This window comes from Balaenoptera acutorostrata, chromosome 10 (genome assembly GCF_949987535.1).
Source record: "Balaenoptera acutorostrata chromosome 10, mBalAcu1.1, whole genome shotgun sequence".
In the NCBI taxonomy this organism is placed as follows: domain Eukaryota; kingdom Metazoa; phylum Chordata; class Mammalia; order Artiodactyla; family Balaenopteridae; genus Balaenoptera; species Balaenoptera acutorostrata.
The window spans coordinates 17,811,196-17,827,552 of record NC_080073.1 but is presented as its reverse complement, the minus strand read 5'-3'; the positions used below and the strand labels follow the sequence as shown (position 1 = coordinate 17,827,552).

Genomic DNA, 16,357 nt, shown 5'->3' with positions numbered 1-16,357 from the left:
GTACAACCTTCTAAGACTGAACTAGGAAGAAATAGAAAATATGAACAGACTAATCACAAGCAATGAAATTGAAACTGTGATTAAAAATCTTCCAACAAACAAAAGTCCAGGACCAGATGGCTTCACAGGCAAAGTCCCTCAAACATTTAGAGAAGACTTAACACCTACCCTTCTGAAACTGTTCCAAAAATGTGCAGAGGAAGGAACACTCTCAAACCCACTCTATGAGGCCACCGTCACCCTGATACCAAAACCAGACAAAGATACCACAAAAAAAGAAAATTACAGGCCAATATCACTGATGAACCCAGGTGCAAAAATCCTCAACAAAATATTAGCAATCCCAATCCACCAATACATTAAAAGGATCATACACCATGAGCAAGTGGGATTTATCCCAGGGATGCAAGGATTCTTCAATATCTACAAATCAATCAGTGTGATACACCACATCAACAAACTGAAAAATATAAACCACATGATCATCTCAAGCAATGCAGAAAAAGCTTTTGACAAAGTTCAACACCCACTCATGATAAAAACTCTCCAGAAAGTGGGCACAGAGGGAACATACCTCAACATAATAAAGGCCGTATATGACAAACCCACAGCAAACATCATTCTCAGTGGTGAAAAACTGAAAGCATTTCCTCTGAGATCAGGAACAAGACAAGGATGTCCACTCTCACCACTTTTGTTCAGCATAGTTTTGGAAGTCCTAGCCATGGCAGTCAGAGAAGAAAAAGAAATAAAAGGAATCCAAACTGGAAAAGAAGAAGTAAAACTGACACTGTTTGCAGATGACATGATACTATACATACAAAATCCTAAAGTTGCCACCAGAAAACCATTAGAGCTCATTAATGAGTTTGGTAAAGTTGCAGGATACAAAATTAATACACAGCGATCTGTTGTGTTTCTATACACTAACAATGAAAGATCAGAAAGAGTAATTAAAGAAACAATCCCATTTACCATCATATCAAAAAGAATAAACTACCTAGGAAGAAACCTATACCTAAGGAGGCAAAAGACCTGTACACTGAAAACTATAAGTCACTGATGAAAGAAATCGAAGATGACACACAGATGGAAAGATATAGCATGTTCTTAGATTGGAAGAATCAATATTGTGAAAATGACTATACCACCCAAGGCAATCTACAGATTCAATGCAATCCTTATCAAACTACCAATGGCATTTTTCACAGAACTAGAAGAAAAAATCCTAAAATTTGTATGGAGACACAAAAGACCCTGAATAGCCAAAGCAATCTTGAGAAAGAAAACTGGAGCTGGAGGAATCAGGCTCCCTGACTTCAGACTATACTTCAAAGCTACAGTCATCAAAACAGGATGGTACTGGCACAAAAACAGAAATCTAGATCAATGGAACAGGATAGAAAGCCCAGAGGTTAACCCATGCACCTTTGGTCAATAAATCTATGACAAAGGAGGCAAGACTATACACTGGAGAAAAGACAATCTCTTCAATAAATGGTGCTGGTAAAACTGGACAGCTACATGTAAAAGAATAAAATTAGAACACTATCCAACACCATACTCAAAAATAAACTGAAAATGGATTAAAGACCTAAATGTAAGACCAGATACTATAAACTCTTAGAGGAAAACATAGGCAGAACACTCTTTGCCATAAATCGCAGCAAGATCTTTTTTGATCTGTCTCCTAGAGTAGTGGAGATAAAAACAAAAATAAACAAATGGGACCTAATTAAACTCAGAAGCTTTTGCACATCAAAGGAAACCATAAACAAAACGAAGACAACCCACAGAATGGGAAAAAAATATTTGCAAACGATGCGACTGACAAGGCATTAATCTCCAAAATTTACAAACAGCTCATGTGACTCGATATCAAAAAAACAAGCAACCAAATCAAAAAATGGGCAGAAGACCTAAATAGACGTTTCTTCAAAGGAGACATACAGATGGCCAAGAGGCACATGAAAAGATGCTCAACATCACTAATTAGAGAAGTGCAATCAAAACTACAATGAGATATTACCTCACACCAGTCAGAATGGCCATCATCAAAAAGCCTACGAGCAATAAATGCTGGAGAGGGTGTGGAGAAAAGGGAACCCTCCTACACTGTTGGTGGGAATGTAAATTGGTGCAGCCACTATGGAGAACAGTATGGAGGTTCCTTAAAAAGCTAAAAATAGAGCTACCGTATGATCCAGCAATCCCACTCCTGGACATATATCCGGAGAATAACATGGTTTGAAAAGATACATGCACCCCAATGTTCACTGCAGGGCTGTTTACAAAAGCTAAGACATGGAAGCAACCTAAATGTCCATCGACAGATGAATGGATAAAGAAGGTGCAGTACATATATACAATGGAATATTACTCAGCCATTAAAAAGAATGAAATAATGCCATTTGCAGCAACATGGATGGAGCTGGAGATTATCATACTAAGTGATGTAAGTCAGACGGAGAAAGACAAATATCATATGATATTGCTGATATGCAGAATCTAAAAAGAATGATACAAATGAACTTATTTACAAAACAGAAACCGCCTCACAGATTTAGAGAATGAACTTACAGTTACCAGGGGGAGAGGTGAGGGGAAGGGATAGAGTGGGACTCTGAGACTGACACGCACTGCTATATTTAAAATAGATAACCAACAAGGAGCTACTGTATAGCACAGAGAACTTGGCTCAGTATTCTGTAATTACCTAAATGGGAAAAGAATTTGAAAAAGAACAGACACATGTATCTGTATAACTGAATCCCTTTGCTGTGTCTACCTGAAACTAATACAACATTGTTAATCAACTGTACTCTAATGTAAAATAAAAATTTTTTAAAAATTTAAAAAAAGATTTAAAGTAGAAAAAATTAAATTCAGCAAAGTGCAAAGAAGGGAATGATCATTTATATCCTTATCACCCAGAATTAAACATGGTTAATCTCTTGACAGGAAAACAAAACAAAACAAAAAGCAAAAAAACACCAAAAAACCCCCACTATGACTTAGCTGTGGTCACTGCATTTCCAGGGGATGTTTGCACATCATAGAGAAGAGCCTGGTTGCTAATAGTTAAGCAAAGAGTGAACCATAAGAGGTTTTCAGAAGCTCTGGAAATACAACACTGTAAGAGCCGATACCGTCTTGCGATCTGTATAGATTTAGGTTTTACCTTGGCTGCTCATAAAGATTACAGTAACGCAGTAGTAGTTGAATTGTGCACTAAAAACAGCGTCTAGCCTTATATACCATGCATGGTAGGTGCTCAATAAAACTGAATTAGCTTGAGATTCCAAGGCAGACTAAAGATCCAAATGAAAAATAAACTTGGCTCTGCCATTAGCAAGCCAGGCTGCCCTAGGAAAGTCACTTCACTTCTTTGAAACTTCTCGGCTCTTCTACCATCTTATCCCCAGAGACAATATTCTGGGGCTCAGTGGAAACTGCCGTTCCTCCAACTTATTGAGTGGTTAGTAAATTCTCAACGTTTCATTCTCACTCCAAGCTAGAGGTAGAGCCTTACACAATTGAGTACATCATGGAAAGCACAGAGGGCGTCAATACATATCTGTCTGTGATGATGGAGATAAGATGGCAAAGAAGACCATTAATCAAACTCGTGTGAATAATGTATTACCATTATCTGGATTACACCTCCCCCACCACTGGTGTCCTGTTGCTTACCGGTCTAGATGGATGGCTGGATAAAAATGAACAGCTAAGCCTGACATTTTAGATGAAATTGAAACTACAGCTCAATTGAGTAAAGTACGGGGGCCATTCTACCTTGGTTGATTCAAGCTTTCTGTTTCAACGACAGCCACTTTAATCAGAGGGCGTCCCAGAGAGTAATTTTGATGGCTTCTGCACCTCTAGGAAGACTGGTTACTGAAGCATAACTCTAAGACCTTATCGATCCAGAACTGCTTGTGCATATTTCTGGAAATCATCTCCACACTTTCTCTATCTATGCGTGGCACTGTCGGGGACGTAGAGATGTCTCTAGAAATAGACTGCACTTTCCTTCAAGGTCCTGAAATGTGAGACTGGGTCACAAGGCATTTATTCCTTTATTCGACAGATGTTTCTCGGGTGCCTACCCTCTGCCAGGCACTGTCTGAGCACGAAGAGTCTAAGTAGGAAATGGCCCTACTGGGGGAGAGGTGCTTTAGCCAGAGCGGTACGTAAGCTTCTCTGGAGATGAGCCACGCTGAGCTGGGCCAGGATCTGGGGGGATAAAATAAGAGCAGGGGGCAGGTTCTGATTGCAGGTGGCAGGAGAAGAATGGTCAAGTGCTGATGAAATTGGGAGGGTGGTGAGGAGGCTGACTCAGTGAGGGTAGGGCCGACCAGGGAAGGTTCCCCGGAGGAGCCCTGGTGCTGTGCCTTAAAGGCTAAAGAAAAATGCATAGGTTGGCGGGGACAGCCTGCATTACCTCCAGGATGGTCTCGCTTCCCTTGAGATCTTATGACGTTACACTATGCAACCAGGTTTGGAGATCATTTTAGTCTCCCTGGTGAGAGCGTAGCTTTCTTTTCCTTTCTGGTTTCAAAATGACATCATCAAGACACAGCATAGGTGACGGCAGCTTCACAGCCTGGCTAGGATGCTACTGATGAATCAACTGGGAAATTAAAACAACAGGCTAAGGAAAAAGAAAAGCCTTCTTCAGACGTCTATTTTTCCGTCTTAATTACCTACAGGAAGATCCAGAGCAGGTGTTCAGTACCTGAAAATTTACAGGTAATTATTTGGCGGCTCAACCCTTGAGTATACTGGGGTGTAATCCTTTTAATGCTAAGCAGTTTCACAATAACAGGGATTTGACACTTACCTAAATATGATCATTTTGTGTGCTTTAAAAGAGAGAACATCTGTTTTTCTCTGTGCATTTGCTTCCATAATATCCCCAAACACTCATATATTTTCCTCCTATATAATATCCACGGAACGGGTTATTTTTCGAAAGGGGCGGATGTTGATCTAATTCAACTTAAGACGAGGAGCGGTGGGCTGAGATTGGCCCCCTTACTCACAGCAAGCCTGGGTGGGGGGACCCAACAGGCTGATGGGACCTAGCAGAGACAGACTGTTGACGGCTCTAAGAAATCTCGCGAGGAAGCGGGGATGATGGTACATGCCATTCCCCCAGAAAACTGGGTCTGCTTTAGGAACCCCAGCTCTTGGCTGTGCTGCTGTTCATTAACCTTCTTGAACTGACTGGGTGACCTTCCAAAGACACGCCTCTGCAACGGAGCCTTCCTGGAAGTATACACACTGTTCGCTCCCGGAGATTCCCTCCTGGTGAGGAGCCGCGGAGAGAACCTACCTGCATCTTGACCTCAGAACTTGGGATGGGCCGCTCATCCAAAACCACCAGGTTCACTCAGTTAACAGAAATAACCTGGTGACATCCAAGCTGCTCTAAACAGAAGTCCAAATGTAAAAGCAGCCTTCCTGCCTGATACGGACTCATAGTACTTCGTGATAACTGCTCAAAGGAGCTATAGATGGAGAATGGCCACTGTTTGGTTTTCTAGATGAAAAGCTCATGTCTAAGCTAATGGCTGATGAACCAAAGGGACTTTCAGCTCCTGAACGGCAGGCAGGGTGATGACTCGCTGATTTTGCCTTTCTAGCACCAAAAAGGATATTCAATGTAACAGATGCTCAGTAAAAGCAGGCGAGCAGAAATGAACGTAAGCGTGCATGCAGAGTCTCTTTGTGCTTTTTCTATTTAACAAAAGGAAGAAGTCTGAACAAGTCTTGAATGTCCATGAGGGGCTTAGTCCTCTCTAGTCCATGGGACTGCACTCTGCCGGAATGGTGCGGGTGGTATTCGAGGCTCGGAGGCACAGCTTCACACCACAGTGAAGGAAACGCACAAAGCCCCCATCGTGTGACCCATGACGAGGGCAAATGGAAGCCTGGGCTTCTTTACCTGGGCCTGTGGCCTCCAGGTCAGGGCCCCTGAGACTTGTGCACCAAAACACCTGGGGATCTTGGTAAAATGCAGATTCTGATTCTGTACGTCTGAGGGCCCAGATTCTGTATTTCTCACAATCCCCCATGTGCTGCTGTCCCAGTCTTAGCACCACACTTTGAATAACAAGGCTCCAGGGAGGCATTTCAGAGTGGCCTCCTCCCACCAAAAGCAAGATGCTCTCAGATAGTTCACGTGGAGAAAGTTACTTCCTTTAGGAAGAAAGCCTCAGTTTGGGCTAGTCTTACCACTTCTGTGATACTAGCCCATCTCCTTAGACAGAGAGAAAGGGAGCAGGAGGTAGTGGAGAGAACGGGCCCCAGACACCCAGCCCTGGGCAGGTACCAGTGACAAGCAGCGGGATTTAATAACACTGCCTCGTGTCCGCTGTATTTATTGGACAGCACCTTCTATTCATGGCAAGGGATGCTGATTTTCTGACTGAGGTGGTGATACAGCATTTCCTTTAAAATTTTCCTTAGTTTACAACCCAATCAAAAAATGGGCAGAAGACCTAAATAGACATTTCTCCAAAGAAGACATACAGATGGCCAAGAGGCACATGAAAAGATGCTCAGTGTTACTAATTATTAGAGAAATGCAAATCAAAACGACAATGAGGTATCACCTCACACCAGTTAGAATGGGCATCATCAGAAAATCCACAAACAAATGCTGGAGAGGGTGTGGAGAAAAGGGAACCCTCTTGCACTGTTGGTGGGAATGTAAATTGATACAGCCACTATGGAGAACAGTATGGAGGTTCCTTAAAAAACTAAAAATAGAATTACCATATGACCCAGCAATCCCACTACTGGGCATATACCCAGAAAAACGCATAATTCAAAAGACACATGCACCCCAATGTTCACTGCAGCACTATTTACAATAGCCAGGTCATGGAAGCAACCTAAATGCCCATCGACAGATGAATGGATAAAGAAGATGTGGTACATATATACAATGGAATATTAGCCCTAAAAAGAAACGCAATTGGGTCATTTGTAGAGACGTGGATGGACCCAGGGACTCTCATACAGAGTGAAGTAAGCCAGAAAGAGAAAAACAAATATTGTATATTAATGCATATATATGGAATCTAGAAAATTGGTACAGATGAACCGGTCTGCAGGGCAGAAATAGAGACACAGATGAAGAGAACAAACGTATGGATACCAAGGTGGGGGAAAGCGGCGGGGTGGGGGGGAGACAGTGGTGGTGGGGGATGAATTGGGAGATTGGGGTTGACATATATACACTAATACGTATAAAATAGATAACTAATAAGAACCCGCTGTATCAAAAAAAAATAAAATTCAAAAAAGAAAAAAAAATTTACCTTAGTTTAAAGGAGTTGGGTTAAGTTAAAGGGAAAGAGAAAGCAAACAGTGGTTCTGGTGTATCAGATATAACAAAACAACTGTAAGGCAGAGTGGGCCACATGCGGCAGATACCGTGGGAGCTCAGTGACCCTCCAGAAATCCCATGCAAACTCTTAGAGACAGGAGCATTTTTCCAGGGAGAGACCACAGCTTCCATCAGATTCTCAAAGGTGTTAGAAAGTAAGATGGAACTAAAGAACCCACTGCTATAAAGTTAACGAAATATCAAAGACTTAACAAAGTCTACATCCTACTCCAAAAATCTAGCTCCTGAGATATTTGGTAGCTTTTTAAAGACCTCTGCTTTGTCACAATGATCATCAAAAAGCAGTGTTGTCCTATGAAGGTTATTAAATAGCCCTTCTTCTTGCAAAGCAGTGTTCCAGAGAGGCCTCGACCCACTGAACGTGGTTCTTCTAAAAGAAATCCACGAGAGGTGGACATTGCATGAGCATCCATAATCTCAATTCATGCTGATAGAGACTTATTAGCCTTAACAATGACTATTAAAACGAGACGCAGACGTTCTTACCTCCAGCTCCAGCTCCTCCCTGTCTATCTCCTGATGGATGCCTTCAATGTAGTCATTTGGATCGTAGTATTCATGGGCTGAGGGATGCCTGGGAAAAGATGAAAGATCGTTAAGGCCCTGCTTCCAGTTCTAAGTATCCGTTCCCATCCCCCCATCACAAGGCCCATCAGTGCCACAGGGGCTGTTCTCAGAGGCTGAGGTTCTTACTTAGCTCACTTCTCTCTGGTTGTGTTTCCCGGCACAGTCAGGACCTCCTGCACAATGTTTCCACCATCTTCTCTAAAGCCCATTTCCTCCACAAGAAGGAGTTTAGATGCAGGTTGAGGGGGAGGGATGGAGTGGGAGATTGGGGTAAACACATATAAGCTAGTATACAGAGAATGGATAAACAACAAGGTCCCACTCTATAGCACAGGAAACTAGATTCAATATCCTATGATTAAACCATAATGGAAAAGAATATAAAAAAGAATGTATATATATGTGTAATGAATCACTTTGCTGTACAGCAGAAATTAACACAACATTGTAAATCAACTATACTGCAATAAAAAACTTGTTTAAAAAAAAAAAAGATGCACGGTGAGAGAGGGACTGGCTTTGTGGCTTCCAGTGATCATTCCCTGGCCCACTAGTCATTGAGTCAATGTGACTAATTTTTAACTCACTCTCTAGGTGGGAGACAAACTCTTATTTACTGCTCATGACTTCATTCTTAGATTTTATCTCTGGGGAGAAAAAAGCTTAACTTCAGGCAACACTTAAAGACATGTGCCGGCCTCTGAGATAGGTTCAAAGGGCTGTGAAACTGAAACTGCTATGCTGTCATCTAGGACAGTCTCTTTTCAAACTTTTCTGATTGTCTCGCAACGAGAAATACATTTGACATCACCCAGTGTACACGTATACGTATGCAGAATATGTGCATACATGCATGCATATAATGCAAGTGTGTAAATATGCAGACCTGCATACATACACACGCCTAGGAGAACGGAAGCTTGCATTTCTCTAGGTTAACATGTGTACAGCACAATTCACAGAGCCCACCACCTCTTTGGAGACACCACTAATGGAACCTCTAGGACCAAAGGCAGTGGGAATTATAACATGCTCAGTCAGGTCTGTGGCTCTGAAAGGTGTCAGATGCGGATGGAGAGCTTCAGACTGATTGTTGGCTGGGGACCCAAACCTCCGCGTTCTCAAAGGTCAACAGAGCAATCAGTGGGCTCTGGTCTTCTCACCCAGGCACTTAGTTTTGAAACAACAGACCAGACATGAGCGGTCATTCAAACGAGGGCTGGCTTTCAATTTTCTGCACCCATCAGGCAAATATGCTGCCTGCACTTAAGGGGCTGTTAGTACTGAGGATGCTGCTGGAAGGCCTGGGCTTTCAAGCCTCAAGGTAACACCCCCCCGCGCCCCCCATTCAGCCCTGATGCACACTCCTGCTGTCCTCTGACCTCGCAGCCAGAACCAGGAGAGCACTGACCTCCGCACTCTTCTGACATTTCTCAAATTGCCCCTTGGGGGAAGAGTCATGTCATGTTAACTAGACGTAAGAGGAAATTAAGGGTTTAGCTTCTAAAAAGCCTGTCACTGTGACGGTTCAACATCGAGAGTCAGGAGTATAGCCTTAAAGGCCTCATCAATATGAAAGGCAGTTTGGGTCTAAAACATCAAACAACTGATTTGAATGATTGTAGTCAGTGAATCATCCAGTTGTTTCCTAGCAACTGGCATGTATGGAGTATTGTGGTTAAGATCTGGAAGTTGAGGTGGGACAGACCTGCCTTTCAATCCAGCTGCCAACTTACATGCAGTAGCACTGCTGAGTCTGCAGTTCCTCGTGGCACAGAAGGGACAGTCGTGAGAAATGGGTGAGATGACAGTTCTCTGCATACTGCCTTGTGCACTCTGAGTGTCAGATGGGATCAGGGGCGGGGGGGGGGGTACTCCCTCCTCTACCTTTACACGCTGCCCGCTGCCCAATTCACTTTGCCACGCCCGGGGAATTAGCCCTGGGTTCTGATGACAGCTAACCGTCAGAACCACGGGAGGAACGGCCAGCCTCTGTCTGGAATCTGGTAGAACAACAGGAAACGTGTGCTCACTTCAGCTACTGAGCTACTAATAGGAATCCAACAGGTATCGCTCAGAGGATTTCCCTAGGAGAGGTGCAGATGCCCTTTGAAATAAGGCATCAAGGCAATGATCTGAACCAGGAGCAAGATGGGAGGAGGGCCTCTAACGTCAGCCAGAGAGGCTAAGAAGGGGAGGGGACACCTTGTCCAGAGGTGTGCAAAGTCACATCCGAAAAGCCACCTTAAAACGGACAGCTTTTAAGCCACTTGTCCACCTGAGAAAATTTCTTGCTCTTCATTTTTGTCCCTACATATTTGACATCAATCACTAAATTAACAGTGATCGCCACTATCATTTATCCAGTGCTTACCATATGCCATGCTGAGAACTTGCCATGCATTATTTCATTTAATCCTTCAACAATCCTACGAGATGGGTACTATTATTATCATCCCATTTTGATAGAGGGAAAATAAGTCCCAGGGAAATAAACTACCCAAGTTACACAGCTAGAGATTAGGTTTGTCCAACTCGAAGCCTCTGAACTACCTGATATCTCTGGCAGTAAGTAAGGTAAGAGGAGAGTCATGTGTAAAGTAATTTACGTGATGTGTTGGATCACAGCTGTTATTTAATCGGTAACTGCAGTGCTTATATGAGGCATGTGTGAATTTACTCCATGGATCCAGGTTTGAAATGAGACCCAAGAAACCAGAAGGCACAACCTCCTGGGCTCTCTTTACCCTCACAACTTGCTTTGTTGTCTCTTTAAAAGAACCATCAGCATTCCCTCTAGTGAATAACTACCAACCCTTACCACTGCCATTTGCGGTGATTAAATTTTATTCGGAAACAACTTTTATGACATTTGTAAGTAATTTTGTTCTTCGAATATAATTTGAATAACTCCGCTCCAGGGTTATAACAAAGTAATTAATATGTCGGAGCGGTTTTGAGCAGGATTCAATTTATTACCTCTATAAACAATAAAGTGAAACGTGGGCAACTTGGAGGAAAACTGTTAAGATGTGTTCATTGTTTTCACCACATGGAAGGGAAGAAACCAACTTCTCTGTACTTCTGTACCACACTTAACACATTTAAGATTCATTATCATGTGACTTACTCCTCGGGCAAGAGATAGGGATCCAGCACAGGTGGGGTGGGCGAGGACATCTTGGTGAGGGCCATGATGTGCTCAAAGGTGATGTCCGTTTGGGTTCCCGTGTCCACCATCTGTGACTCTGACGGAGGCGTGAACATTTTGGTCCGTGGCGTTCGCCTCAACACCTGGACCACGATGGGCTCCTTAGCTGTCTTGAAGGCTTCCACAGCCTGGTCATGAGTTGCTCTGGATAAGTCTTTGCCGTTGACCTGTCAAAAAACAGTAGAGGGGGAGAGGATTATAATTAAGCAGAAGCCGGAAAGACGGTTTTCGTGTGTAAGCAGCTAAAAGGAAAACGTGCGGGTGTCCGGGGACTTCACTGCTCTGTTTCAGGTTTCCCCAGGAATGCCTGGTGGGAAGGGGGTAGGTTTGGAGGTGTGCAGATCGGGCATGAAATCATAAATCTCACGGCGGGGAAGGCTTGGCTTCCTACTGGAGTGTCTTTGACACAATTTCATCCCCTCCTCATCTTGCCTGTGAGAGAAATGAGCAGCCTCAGGCTCACAGCCTCTATCGGGCCATACTAGCTACCTGGAAATTAATTATATTGTTCTGTTTTAATGGTGTGTATTTTCCCAGTTCCTGTCAGGTGAGATTAGTCTCCCTTTTATGGAAGCGAAATGACATTTCCTTCTTAAATGAATGCCTTTGCTTTTCCTTAAAAAGTCAATGAGAATATTGAGTAAGTGATAATACAGGTCACAGGTAGATATGGCAAGTATCAAGGAGGAACTCAAATGACCTGACATTTTGGCCCATGTTTGGGAAACAGCAGCTAGCTTCATTGCTGTGTCATTTCCCACTGTGCACAGTCCTTTGCTACTGCTGCATCCTCTCTGTCTACACTTACCAAGCGCCCACTGTCTACCACATGATTTAAATGAAGATGCCTTTTAACACGTCCGTCATCACAGTCATGGGAAGCTGGCAAGACCAAAAGTATGTTCATTCCCCTCCCCTTATAGCCACAAATAAACTGCATGAGATGACCTTGCTAGTTACTGATGGGTCAGAGCTTCGGATGCTGCATCCAGGATTCTTTCCAATGACAGAATCCAAACTAACTGAACACGGCTATCTTTAGAACAGCTTACACAAGAGGAAATAGAAGCCAGAACCTTATGTCTAGAAAATGAAGTTATTCCAAGCAACATGGAAGCTCAACTATTTCCTTTACCCTCCCCGTCCCATTCCCCACAGCAAAGGACTACGACATTGTGTTCCGATAGCTAGGTGATGTCTAATGATTGCACTCACACGAGAGTTATCAGGCTCTGACATATTTTGATATCATCCCCCAAGTGCTTGGTATACTGCTTAAAGGCAAATATAAAATGATGGTATAGGAATCATATTCGGCAGAATATATGTTTGCAGAAGTTCCTTGGCTTCTCAGATCTTCTCTGGACAGCACCACTGACAAACTCATGCCATTTATTTGTAAATGCCAAAACCAACACCGAACCTTTTCTAGTCTGGCATCGACATGCCCCACCTTAGCATCGTGTACTTCACAGCACACTGACGATTAGGTCTGTCCTCTGAGGTAGAGCACTTCGGTTTCTCTTTGCCAAGCAGGACATGAATACCGATTATGCAGCAGTTTTTCTGGTTTTTTCCCTAAGCGCTTTCACTCTGGCCCTACAGGGGCAAGAACTCTAGGTTGGAGTGCCTTGCAAGCAGCTGTTGGCTTGAGGAATAGATGTCAGATTCTTCCCTTGTAATGAAGCCCAAATGAATCACCACTGGAGATTATTAATGATTTAGATCCAGTCCACTTAAGTAATTTACTATCATCATGAGCGAGTTCGGCAGAGCAGGAACTGTGGGCTGCAAAGTGACTCCGGTGCACCAGTAAATAAGTGAATGGCTGAACCGTCAAACTCTTACCATCCCTCACCCTGGACGACTGGAAACCCCAGGATTTAATACCACGGCCGTCTTCACTCTTCCTCCTTCGAGGACAGAATGAAAGGACATGAAGGAATTCTTTCTAGCTTTGCAAACCAGTTGAGCACCTCGACCCCTTCCCTGCTCGGAGCCTAGAACTCTGAGGGCTTGGGGATGAGGTGAGGGCGGAGGACTGAAGCCCAAGTTGGAGTGCTGTGAAATTCGCGCCAAGGCCGAACTGTCTGAGCCGTATTTTCCATTAATGCGTGACACCGGGAGTCAAATCATCTACGAATTTATGATGCAATAGTAAATTTCTTCCTGGATTAAATGAATGCCACAGACAGCACCCTGAGGAGATATCGCTTTGGCCAATGCCAGCTCGCCATGCTGGGGATGGCTTGTGCTAAAGGTAGTTCTATCCACAGTGAACTCACAGTAAGACTTTTGAATGGGTCTGCAAGTTGGCCTTTTGCCAAACGGGACTGAGCATGGGACTTTCTTCTAAGGGAGTCTTCCGATTGTGTCTTTCAAAAAAAAAAAAATCCATCCTAGGAGTCTTTACGTTTTATCCACATAATTAGGTCTTGCAAATACCTCAGCGGAAAGGTCAGCTGCCTGATAAAAAGCATCCTTCCTTGTTCCTCCTGCTTCCTCTCTGCTGAAAGAGCTTGGACTTTGTTTCCTTTCCACCAGATCAGAGAGCATTCCCTCTGGGGGAGACTTGAGATGTGGGTTTAATTGGCTTTAGCCCATTGTGGAGGTCTGGTTCCTTTTGCTTAGACATGGAGCCGGGTCTCTGAGGCCAGGTTAACACACTAAGGGATGCAGAGCAGAGAAATAGAGAATTGGGGTCTCTTGATGATTATCACTGAGCAAGTGAACCGACCAAGCTTAGAACCTCTTAACCCCAAACTTCTTGTCATATCTGATAACACAATCCTTATACTTTAGGCCATTTTCACTTGTATTTTAACTCCCTGCAGCCCAAAACACCCCAATAGGTATAGGTATTGCACAGATGTACTGTAAAGTTAGATAGGAATGTAGTTATTTGTTCCTATAGACATTCCTCTGATGTGTATAAAACAATGAGTGAAAATGCTTTTCTGATTAGGAGTATATTTTACTCAGCTTATTTTTTTATTACAGAGAAGTGATGGCAACTATTGCTTTCTTGTATAGGTGTTCTAAACCAATGCTAGAACCACTAAGCAGATGCTTAAATGGTACCTAAAAAAATTAAAGGACGGACTTGTCTGCATCAGTCTAAGCTAAGAAGATTCTCAGGGGCAAAGAGCTGCCCTGTGTCTGGGCGCACATGATTACAAACGCAGGCAAGCTTTTCCGAATCTCTCTGACTTTGGGTATTATTAAACGGCATTGATGCAACAGCACCCATAACATCCCTAGGGCCTAAGATGCAGAGAGAGAGGAGGTGGCAAATCCCAAGGGAGGCCAGGAACTTGGTCGGCGACTGTGAAGCGCCCTCTCATCCCCCACCAGATCGTCACCCCCGCTCACGGCTGGGTCCCACAGAAAGGCAGCTCTGACCATTGAACCTGAGGGAACAATTTCAGGAGCCCGGTGCTGTGCATATGTTAATCAAACACAGCTCAAATATGCCGCTCCACAAGCCAGGCGACCCGCTTCTTTCTTACGGTTCAGGGCTGCAGTGCCCAGGGGCTGAAACTGTGGAATCAGACCGGGGTTAGAATCCGGACTGTCGCTTCGGACCATTTATTTCCCTCTGAGTCTCGGTTTCCTCATGTGCAAAATAAATGTAATTATAGTGTCATGCCTCTTAGGGTTATTATAAAGTTTAATGAGATAATCTACTTTACAGCCTAGCATGCACATCATAAGAATTTACTAAGATACCAGTGCTAATGGGGATCCTGCCCCAGAATAGTCACATTTTCCCAGGAGAAAAGAGTCTGCAAATCAAAGAAGCAAAATGCAGTCTAGTTAGGTAGTCTTAAGAGACATTTGTATACCGAGAGGCTTCTTTATTTTTCAGGGAAGTTCCCAGCCCAAACATTCCTGAGCTACCGACATACATATTGATATTTTCAGTCCGCAGGTTGGGGTTCTCTGGAGCGGGCAGTGCAACGGATAAATCTTACAGGACTTGGCCCCTGCCACACAAGCTTCTTGACAAGGTATTTTAGGCATCATTACATTCTCTTAAAAGACGATGAGACAAGGCAGGAACTTACTCTCCTAGACAATCCATTTTTGCGGCCAAATTTGTTTGGAATTACCTTGCACACATAACACTTATTACCCTGTCATCTTGGAATCACATCACTGAGAGACTTAGCGAGGTGATGAGCCCGGTGCACGCCGTCAGCCAACCGAGAATGACAACCTTTATTCCCGGGATTAGCATTACATGTACATTACACAAGACGGCGGTGATGATGGCTGCAATTACAGGCGCAATGTTCATCCCGTGACGTTTGGCCCAGTCAAATTAAATATCATTAACTCGCCCAATTGAGCAGATTGCTTTTAAAACAGTTTATGCAGCCCTAAAACCAAGTAAATGGAATGTTTTGGAAGAAAAAATGCTGATGGCAAACTTTATTATAAATTAAATGCTTAAGTTATTCACCTAAGGCTCTGGATGGTCCCCTGGGATGTAGGTGCAATTAGGGTGAAAATCCAATTGCTTTATCTCAGGGCAAACATCACTGCTGCAAATATGACAGGACACTAAGGAACCTTCAAGAGGTCCTTTAGCATACGATCTCCAGGGACAAGATGCTGAGGGCATGGAAGGATTCCCTCCCCGTTGCATTTAAGCCTGGGTAGCATGACTGCGGCTCTTTGCATGAGGTGCCCGTGAGTATGTTTTCCACGGTCCTGAGAACGAACGCAAAGCTGGTAGGTTTTTCCACATGGGGGTACATTTCATTGATAACCCAGCTGTCCATCTTTCACTCATTCACCAAGTATTTACTCAGGTTACTCAGGGAGACTTGTTCCCCTCTTGGCTGATGGGATACCACTTGGAAGAATTTCTTGGGGAAAAATGAGGCCACAGGATGTGCAAGCCACTTAAGAAATGTTCAGATGAAATGCACTATGGGTAGCATTTCACCGTGGCATCTAATGAGGGGTTGGATCTGGCCGAGGAAGACAGAATCTACACACGCTGGAACTACTAATTAAGCTCACGACCTAGAAAGAGTCTTGGTTTTCACGGTCTACCTAGAAATTCCATTGGTGAAACTACTGTCATACGCTTTTTAAAATCACCTTTCAAAACAGGAGCCAGAAAGCTTTCAAAGTTCCCTACAACATAA

General features: G+C 43.6%; 1 protein-coding gene across 2 annotated transcripts in view; it reads right to left on the bottom strand.

The window, feature by feature from the left end:
* The window catches only part of PDZRN3 (PDZ domain containing ring finger 3), a 245,409-nt gene that overhangs the window by 16,184 nt on the left and 212,868 nt on the right, over positions 1 to 16,357 (bottom strand). For both annotated transcript variants that reach the window (XM_057554987.1, XM_057554988.1), the window contains 2 exons: positions 11,118 to 11,365; positions 7,907 to 7,994 (listed from right to left, as the gene is read on the bottom strand). In XM_057554987.1, the coding sequence (XP_057410970.1) occupies positions 7,907 to 7,994; positions 11,118 to 11,365 (336 nt within the window). The remainder of the gene's footprint in view (positions 1 to 7,906; positions 7,995 to 11,117; positions 11,366 to 16,357) is intronic.